At 42.6% G+C, this 9,536-nt stretch overlaps 2 protein-coding genes across 3 annotated transcripts in view; both read right to left on the bottom strand.

Annotated features, from left to right (window-relative positions):
• The window catches only part of EDEM1 (ER degradation enhancing alpha-mannosidase like protein 1), a 12,972-nt gene extending 12,757 nt beyond the window's left edge, over positions 1-215 (bottom strand). Inside the window, exon 1 of the mRNA XM_010718767.3 lies at positions 40-215. Coding sequence (XP_010717069.1) covers positions 40-215 — 176 coding nt within the window. The remainder of the gene's footprint in view (positions 1-39) is intronic.
• Positions 216-3,489: 3,274 nt separating this feature from the next.
• The window catches only part of ARL8B (ADP ribosylation factor like GTPase 8B), a 10,658-nt gene continuing 4,611 nt past the window's right edge, over positions 3,490-9,536 (bottom strand). For both annotated transcript variants that reach the window (XM_010718762.3, XM_019620246.2), the window contains exons 2-7: positions 7,932-8,012; positions 7,245-7,318; positions 6,741-6,834; positions 6,127-6,194; positions 5,846-5,916; positions 3,490-5,418 (exon numbers count right to left, since the gene is read on the bottom strand). In XM_010718762.3, the coding sequence (XP_010717064.2) occupies positions 5,369-5,418; positions 5,846-5,916; positions 6,127-6,194; positions 6,741-6,834; positions 7,245-7,318; positions 7,932-8,012 (438 nt within the window). In that variant the 3' untranslated portion in view covers positions 3,490-5,368. The remainder of the gene's footprint in view (positions 5,419-5,845; positions 5,917-6,126; positions 6,195-6,740; positions 6,835-7,244; positions 7,319-7,931; positions 8,013-9,536) is intronic.

Below are 9,536 nucleotides of genomic sequence, written 5' to 3'. Positions count from 1 at the left end.
GCGGAGCGCGGCGCTTCCTGCCGCGTCACGGCGACTCACGGGGGGAACCTCGGAATGTGGCCGCTTCTGCAGTGCGCCCCCTGGCGGCGGCGACGGAGCAGCACCAGGGCCTCGCTGTTCTTCAGCCTACAGTCGGTGCCTTCCCCGAGGTTTTCTGCCTTACGCACAGCGGCACCGCGATCTGTTCGAACCAAGAGGCTCTCCCTGTTGGCCATAAAGATGAGGAAAGTTTCCTCAGAGCAGAAAGCCCTACAGCAGGCACAGCTGGGTCTCCGCTCACAGCGCTGACCCAACGCCTGCTCCCAGTTCAGCCATTCTAAAGAAACACCAAGGAAGCCAAGAGCACTCTGCACCCAACCCAGAGCCCACTCGCACCCAACACTCACAGCCCCTCTCCCACCCTGGAGCCATTGCTGGCCTCCTCCAGTTGCCACAGACACCACTCTGACCCCACAGCACTGACCCAGCCCTGCACCAACATCCAGCTCCTTTTTTCCCCCCCAACTGAAAACATGAAGTCCAGTCTCATTTAGAAATTAACCTCAACCTTACTCAAGTATATATTCCAGATCACTACTTCACGACAGCGTTTAAAACGGGGTTAGTCCAGGATAAAGGTGTTGGTTTTGTCACCCGAGAAGCAAAAGCACCTTCCCTCGTAACTGTGAATCGAGTGCTGTGAGCTGGAGCCTCTCCCAGGTAATCCAAATAACTGAAACTTCCTAGTTCAGCAACTTAATGAAGTACACAGTTCTAACAACCATAAAGGCAGCTGCCCTACCACAGATGAATATGCAAAAGAACATTTTTTTTTTTCAACAACACTTTTATTGAAGCACTTCAAAATGATCACAATGATAGATGTTGCCTTTAACAGAATGAAGCCTGCAATGTCATAAGTAAAAGGCACTAATCCTGGCACAAAGGTCTACTTACCAACCTTCCTCTGAGATGGAAACAAAGCCATCACATTTCTACTTCTCCCTTAGGAGTATGTGCATACCCCTTCTGAGTGCCATTCTGTGTTTGTTGTTTAAGCAACATGTAGAAGAAATCCCTGACGTTTCACCAAGGCATACTTTAACCTTCAGCATCTGTAGTTCTGTAGCAACAGACAACTTTTTGAAGTCTGAGATTTCATGACACACACCATTCTGAATGCATAATTTTGGAACAAAACTCCCGAATTCCTTTTTTTGCTGCTCCTGTAGTTGGCAGCACACTGCTCTCAGCAAGGTGGCTTAGATAATCTGACTTCTATCCCGTTCAGTATTCATACAGCTCCCTAGCGTTTGGTCAGTGCAAAACCAAGCCAGCAGGGAGCAGAGCTGAGGCACAATGCCCAAGAAGAGTAGTGGTTTAACATTCACAAGGCACACACTAAGCAAATCATGACATGCCAGCACACCCATTGCACAGCCAGAGTAACTACACAATTAGACATCAGAAAAGTTAACTTGATAATCCAGCTAAACCATACTTCAGTCATTCCAGACCCCTGCACGATGCTCATTATTTTAACCACAAAGACTGCTTAAGGTTTGGCCTCCTTTCTTCCACCAGAGTCAGAGTTTTTCTTAACCTATCAGCATTCAAGAGGATGGCCTTTCCAACCTGATTCCATGAAAATGCACAAAGAAAACAAACCAATAAGAAAACAGGGCCATAAAACAGCTTCACCCACATCTGTGCATTTCTCTCATTGCCAAGTGGTTTGGCAGAACTGCACCGTGTAACCGCTGGGACACTCAGCTGCACCAGGGCTGTGTGAGCACTGCAGTGGGACACAGCACAGAGCAGCCAACAGGGCTGTAACACTTCAACTCAGCCCAGTGCTACGGGTGCACGCACAACTATTTCCTCCCTTTAGGAGGCCTGCTGCCCCACGGTCAGTAAGGAGGATCACTTAGTGCTTAAAACTGACATGTCTTTAGAGTTGGCAGCTATTTCAAATAAGGACACGGGACGAGACCGATGCACCACACAGCCATACAGGTATGACTGATGCCTGATTTGTGTGCATATCCATGACTAAGAGCTGTGAAAAGACCCACTTTTCTTGATACAATAACGTCCTACTGCAGATACATCAGAAGAGAGGTTGCTCACTACAGAGCCAGAGTCAAGCAATCAGGGAACTGAGATGGGCCCAGTAGATCTCTGTAACACAACTACTGCAACCAAATTCAGCAGACAGCTCCTCTCATTTTCAGAGCAGAAAGTGCTTAGCTCTGGATTTAACTATGCCAGAAGAGCAAATTGTTGTTTCAGTCCAAGAAGGCAGAGAGAGCAGCCTCCCTTCTCTGGAAAGACTTACTGCACTTCTATTCCATATCAGAACGAGGGTAACCGACAAGTTCATCAAGCCTCCAGTAAACAAAGTGCAATCCTCAGCACTGGATTCACATCATCGCTTTAAGGTCTACATTTCTGCCATGTAAGTAACCAAGAGCATCTAGAACAGCACAATAGTTATGAAAACCCAAGCAGAGTCATTTTGTGAAGTAACAAAAAAATGAGCATTTCTGAACAGTTCATTTACAGGTGGTAAAGTAGCAACTATGATACTTAAATGTCATCTCAAGCAATGGGCCCTGGGCCAAGTTTACACTGCAGCTTATTTCAATGACAGACCAGGTGGACAAATGTTACAACAGCAACACTGTAACAAGGCATGTTTGCTTGGACTGTGAGCCTCAGATAGCTAACACTGCATGCAGGGATCTCCCGTCAACTGAAGAAATATGCTTTTGATCTTTTACTCAACAGTACTCTGCCCTCCCCACACGTCCAGTTACAAAAGATGCTGAATGACCAATACTCAGAGCTGAGAACCAGCTCACTACAGCTCAGGAAATGTAAAGGCTTATATGGAGGCAGAGCACACAGAAGACATTTAATTGTTAGCATTACTGGGAAGATGTTGGCATAGCACCCTACAGGTTCATCGGTCACCTAAGAGCAGTTAATGGAACAGTGTTGGGGAACAACAGTACTGGGGTACAGCTTCAGATGTTGAAGAAATGGAAACCACAGTCAATGAAAGCCTCACCTTTCAGTGAGATACAAAACTTGATGCTTTAATTGGTAAGAAGCGATCAGACGCTGCTAGATCTGATAGCTGTGCTAGAAAAGCCACGACTAGTTTAGATGAGAAGAAAGAAGATTTTAGAGATGAGTACTTTTATCTCTAAAAACACAACTCCAGAAGGCTGACCTGCTTACGACCCTTCAGCTGACTAGTAAGTCCTCTCACAAACACGAGAAGCACTGAGGACTGCTGAGACTGACTCTAGTTAAGCCTTTTTATGTAAGCTGAGAAAGCCTCGGGCCTGAAAGATAGTTCTGTAAGCATTTCACTTTAATAGTGCAATCGCAGAAGATGAGGAACGTCAGGTATTCACTGCACCTCTTAGCCCATTTAATTTTAATCAGAGAGGAAACAGCCCGCAATGCCACGAGTTAAGCACATCAACTCCAGTCAGTCAGTTAAGCGTCAATACAACCCTCAAAACAGAAGTTTATTGAATAAAGCTGAAGAGCAGTAAACCAACATATGCATCCACCTAAATAAAAAAATCCACGTATTTACAAAGTTCAGTAATTGTATAAGTTGTTCACATGCAGAGAGTAATGCACAGGTTAACAGTTGGTAGTGTTTGGATGCCATAAATACTGAAAGCAGTGAAGTATATAAACACCAAACACATCGAGTTTACCTATAGGCCAGTTAACTAAACAGTGACCTGGTCCCCCACAAAGATTCACACATTCTAGTTTAGTTTCCATATTTTAGGCACAAGCAAGTTTGATAGATAAAAGTAACTGTAGCAGTTCACGGTGAACTAGGGACTACAGTAGCAAGTTAATATACCCTCTCCTCTACAGCACCAGATGATGAATTAATTGAAATCACACTTCAGAGAACTGAAAGGGGACAAGAAGTTAAATGCAAGTTCAGACCGAATGCAGGCAGCACGTAGTGTCTGTGCAACAGCTGGTACGGAACAGTAAGGCCATGGCAGTCTAAATTAAAACTGATTTGTCATTACTGATACGGACAAAACAGTGCTTTCAACCAAAGACTCCAAAGTAACGCAAACTCCACATTTAGGTAAGGAAGAATCACACACAGTGTGAGGCAATGCAAGCAGGTGTATCATGTATTTGTATACACTAGCAAGCTACACTGACATTACTGTATGAACAAACCAGTCTTAACAAGTCTGTCCCTTTAAATATATTGAAGTCATTGAGAAAGTAAAGCTACAAAAACATTACAATCTTTAGTTTATATATACTTCCCTACACTGTAGAAGCTAGTCAAGAAATAGGATCGATTCGTTGGCTCTCTTGTGCTTTGACACAGTTGAACATTTCACCTTGCCACTTACAGACTTTGCACATGGTTACATCAAGAAAGCAGGCAGCTCTAGAGTTGTCACAATAGCTGAGATGTTTCATAGCACCAGGTGAAACTGTGCCCAGCTATTTCATGAGCAGGAGAGACACTAGACAATTACACAGATATTGTGCTAAAGGTCAACAACCGACTCTATACAAAAACATCAGTAATTTAAGTGTCATGCAGCCGCTCAGAATGTGTATTCTGGTTTCAGACAGATCACTAGAATCCGAAGATAGAAAAATGTGTTTGAACCAAGCGATTTGTTCTCATGCTGGAATACTCCGATTTTTGAAAGCTGACAGAACAGTCCATTCCCATTCCCCAGACAAATGTTAAACAGAAGCAACAAAATGAATTTAAGCAGTTGACTCTCCTAATTCATCATAAGTTTTTTCTTTTAAGTGATAGGATAAGATCTCAGCTGTAGATTAGTGATGCTGAGCTATGTCTTGTGCTCCCCTCTGCAAACAGTATCCATTTCTCTGCTAACATACACACATCACATGCATTTGTGAGATAAACTATCCCACAACTCACGTTTAAATGTTTTCTAACTACTGTATGTGGCATCTTACAGAATCTTAATGCTGTCAAGCATCAGCATCTTCAAGCCACTAAACACTAGAAATAAAACACTTGCTGAAAATCATATAAAAACCTGGCCCTGAAAAACCAGAACAGAGTGTACCATCATAGTTAACATGGTAGATTTTTTGTCTTAAAAAGCCCCCCCACGACCCTCCCACCGTAGATGGTTGTAAAATAAATATTTGTGCTGACTTTATGACAACTCTAGTTGTTTTGTGACATAATAGGAATACAAGTCTTCAGCAGTGCACATGAGAAATGAACTGTGAAAAGGCAGATTCTTGTTACAGGATTTTTGGGTTATATCTCATTATGGAGGGAAGTGGACAATTGAGAGTATGGCCAACTGGTACTGGAGATTCCAGGAAGACTTCAGCTTCTTCTAGACTTTGAATGCTGAATAAGCCACTGAAGCGTGATATCTGAAGAGAGAGAAAAAGTTCCATATTCAAGTGCTGAACTGTATTTGCATAACCAGCATCACTTTGGAACGCCCACGGCCTCAAATACACAAGAGGACTGGGCAGCCCTTCCCTAGAGGGGGGCCCAAGACAGATTAACAGCATAATATCCTGAAAGCTTGCTGTTTGTGTTCAGGTCCTATAAAAGCCCAGAGCCTTGCAAGCAAAAAGCTGCAGATGTGGGTTTTTCAATCAACCACACCTCTAAGAAAGACTTCAAGTGATACCTTGGTCTTGTTCACATAATTACATTCAGATAAACATCATTATTTAAGCCAGTCTGACAGCCATTACTGCCTCTCCTAACCTGAATGGTAACAAAGTTAGCTTAGTCCTACAGTACAAGGCATACAGTTCTTAATGCAAACAGTTTTAGGTTAATAGTTACCTATATTATCTTTTTCTTTGCAAGAAATTGAGTAGCAGCAGATTTCTCTGTCCTGAATAGCAGCAAGATTCCTATAAAAGAGACAAAGTTAAAAGACACAGTTCCATTATATCAAGCACTCCACATTGAAAATTTCCACTCCATCACATAACTTGTTTCTGTACAATGTTACATCTACTTGTTTCTGTGTTTTCTACTTATAAATATAAAGCTTCTTCGCCTAACATCCTCATGTAAATGAATTCATTTAGAGTTCATCTCTTCAGAAGGGTTAGACTTACATCTTCTCGATTAGCTGTTTCTCATCCAAAGCATTAGGAAGGTCTCTCTTGTTTCCAAGTACTAGAACCTGAAATTCAAAGCACAAACAGTTTCAGCTTTGCTTCTGTTGTTTTGTTTGTTTGTATTTTAGGAAAGCAGCAAGCAATCTACACTAGACTATTAAATCCAATGGAGTAAGAGATTCAGTAGTAAGCCAAGCTGAGAAGAAAGATTGACCTAGTTACAGGGAAAGAGGGTGTCCAGAAATGCTCTTTTGTACAAAAAGCAAGTATGAGAGCAGCTGATAAAAGTGAGAACAAACTCAGCGAACTGGGATCTCCCAAACTTACTGAGTCTGCACAACGCTCTGGTTAACATGTACCATAGCAGACCTCAGCAGAGCATAAATCCATATGGCAGAACAATCTACTCTTCCACATTTTTTGGGTAGCACCAAGTCAAGAATGATCACTGAAGTACTTGCTGAGGTCAACAACTGGATTTTCGACACTGGGATCAGATATTGCTTAGAATGCTCACACTATACTTCAGAGTTCAAATAATCTTCAGCGGCACTAGGATTACGTACAATTTTCAAAAGACATTTAATAGTGATATGAGACAAGTTACTTACAGGGATTCCTTGTAACTGTGGCTTATCTAGAAGATTGTGCAGCTCATTCCGAGAGGCTTCTATTTTTTCACGATCTGCAGCATCTACCATATAGCTTTAAAGAGAACTTAAGGTTAGTTTAGCAAAACCAAACTACTCCAGAAACAGCTGTCTTTGTGCTATGCAGTCAGTTTTGAGCACACGTCAAGCTTTCAACAGAGCGAGGTCACCTGAGCAAAGAATTTGGTTCTTTTCAAAGAAATTCCCCGTGATCATGTAAATGGGATTCTTCCCCTTAGACTACACTGCCACCCAAGTCAAATGGGAAATACAATTAGTACGTGGGATTAGACAGTGATGAGAAAATAACCCAGCTTAAGCCTTGAAATCAAAGGCAAAGGAGTCACTGTGGTTCAAACACAGTTTCAGAATTGAGTGCTATCAAGCCAAGTGTGCACTGCTAGGCTGAATGCAGAAGACAAGCAAATCTGCAGTTAAGTAGAGCCAAAGGAAGATGGCACTTACACAATAGCATTAACTCCTCTGCAGTATCGCTCCCACATGCTTCGGAACCGGGGCTGCCCTCCTATATCCCAAATCTCAAGTGAAAGGAAAAAAAATACGTTTAGCCATATGCTGTATTTAAATGGACGATATAAGAAGTCAAAACTGTTTTTTTCTTGTCTTGTGCCAGCTACAAGACCTTTCAGTTAGAAGAGAAATACTCCATAAGCAGTGAAAACACAGCTGCACAAAGCTTGCAGCCCCAATAGCATACAACAAAAACCAGAGCATCTTGTACCAAATGCACAAAACCACCCACATACTACGTTTTCATGGAAACACACTGTAGAATACATGAAAATACACTAATTTAAAACCCTGCTTTTGACTACAGACTTGAGCAATACTGAAGAGTAGAAGAATAGGAAATCTGTACCCTGAAAATGTGACAGTTCACTCACGTTAAAGCCAGACAGCATTATTACAGCACTGCTTTAACCAGTCCATGAATCTGGAAGTCAAACAGTTTCTCATTTAAGAAACCCTATAAACAAACAAGTGTATTCTTAAGCTACTGGACAGATTTAGTTGGGCCTTTTCAGTTTCCTACACGTGTACCAATCGTGAGAACAAAACAGAGCAAACATTTTTAAACTAGACTCTGAAGACAACTTTTTATGGGCTTGAGAACCAACAATGTTCACATACCTTTATTGTTACATTACCCTTTGTAACTTTCCTCATGTTGAAGCCCACAGTAGGAATCATATCTTCACTGAACTGACCTGACTGGAAAAAGAAGAAAAGTTAAATCTAGCACCTAGACAACTAGTTTACATAGCTAGAGAAACAGACAGCATTTTACTGTGTGCCTCCCAGCTGAAGGCTTCATAGCCAAGAAATCACATATATTACACTGATGTGTTTTAGTGGAACTTGCTTGAGGTCAGTCACACAGCTTCTTACAAGGACTTAAATAATCCTTCAAGCCTTGAGGCAGCCAAGGTAACAAAGTTACTTGAGAGAAGTTCTTGACACAGTCGAACAAATAGCCAGGGCAGGTACAGAGCCAACTTCTGTACTACAGGATCTCCTGGTCACCTGGAAGCTAAAATACTCAGATGTCTCTCTGATGCAAGCTACTCTTACAGAATTTAGAGTAATAGATCACTTAGGGATAAGTCCTCAAGCCACAGGCATGGACTAGATACCTGAAGAGTCTTAAGAGACCAGCAGGTGGGAGGACCTGACAGGTCTGCTTCCTGTAAAGCTCTGTGCCCAACGTGTTCAGCAGTGGAAAAGGCAATCCAAGAGTAAATCAAAGCACTACAGCCTGATGCTATCAGCTTAGCATCGCCGTAAGCTCTGAGATAACTGCTGCAAAACAGTGTAACATTAGAGAGGCTCTGTAATGGCAGATGTTTCACTCTCAGTTACACTTTCAAGCTGTGCTGTAGATAAAAGCCAAGTTCACAGCTATCTCTGGTAGCCAACCCAGCGGCCACAACAAAAACACAGCAGCAGCAGCAGCACAGATCTCTCCCATGCAGCCTTGGGTCTCAGGCAGAAGGTGAATCTCAGCCACAGTGGGCATTATGCATCTCACTACATCCATTACACTTAATAGAACCGGACAGTCACGTCAGGTTTGGAAAGAAAGGTCAACTCAAACACAGCCAATTGCTTAATCAGGGCTCAATATCACAGCAGCAAAAACTCTGCTTCTCTCAACCCAAACTGCGCAGAGAAGTCAGTGTGAATGAAAAGCCCTTTCTGTGAAGCAGCAAACATTACACCCTACAGTTTGCACCCAATTGCTCACAAGCTGGAAGTAGCCAAGTCTGCCTGGACATGCTTAAACCACATGCTTTTCAGAGTCTGCTGCCAGAAGACAACCAGCTCGTAAACACCAATGCCTTGTCATTCACTTGTCACTCAGAAACACATGCTTTCATCTGTCTGTTCTCCTCCACACCAGAACTGTGATCTTCCACCAGCAAACCAAAGCCAGAAGCTCTGCACAATACACAGCCTCCAGTATTACCCTAAGAAACAATACGAAATGTTCTCAGTTGACTTCTCATCCTCCCATTTTTGCTTATTTGGCCAACTCTTTCAGCTAAATGGTACTTTGTTCTCACTGCTGACCCCCACGACAGACAGAGTGAACGTGAGGCTAGCAAGCAGCCCCCTGAATAGGAGGTGATTTTTCACATTTAGGGTCTGCTTCCCAGATGTACAGCTACACAGATAACAGCCTTAAAAGGCATCTGAATTAACTAAGACCTTGAATCTAAGGAATGATACTGTAAA

The sequence above is a fragment of the Meleagris gallopavo genome, chromosome 14 (assembly GCF_000146605.3).
Source record: "Meleagris gallopavo isolate NT-WF06-2002-E0010 breed Aviagen turkey brand Nicholas breeding stock chromosome 14, Turkey_5.1, whole genome shotgun sequence".
NCBI classification, from domain to species: Eukaryota; Metazoa; Chordata; class Aves; order Galliformes; family Phasianidae; genus Meleagris; species Meleagris gallopavo.
The sequence above is the reverse complement of the archived record's forward strand: the minus strand, read 5'-3'. Positions and strand labels throughout refer to the sequence as shown.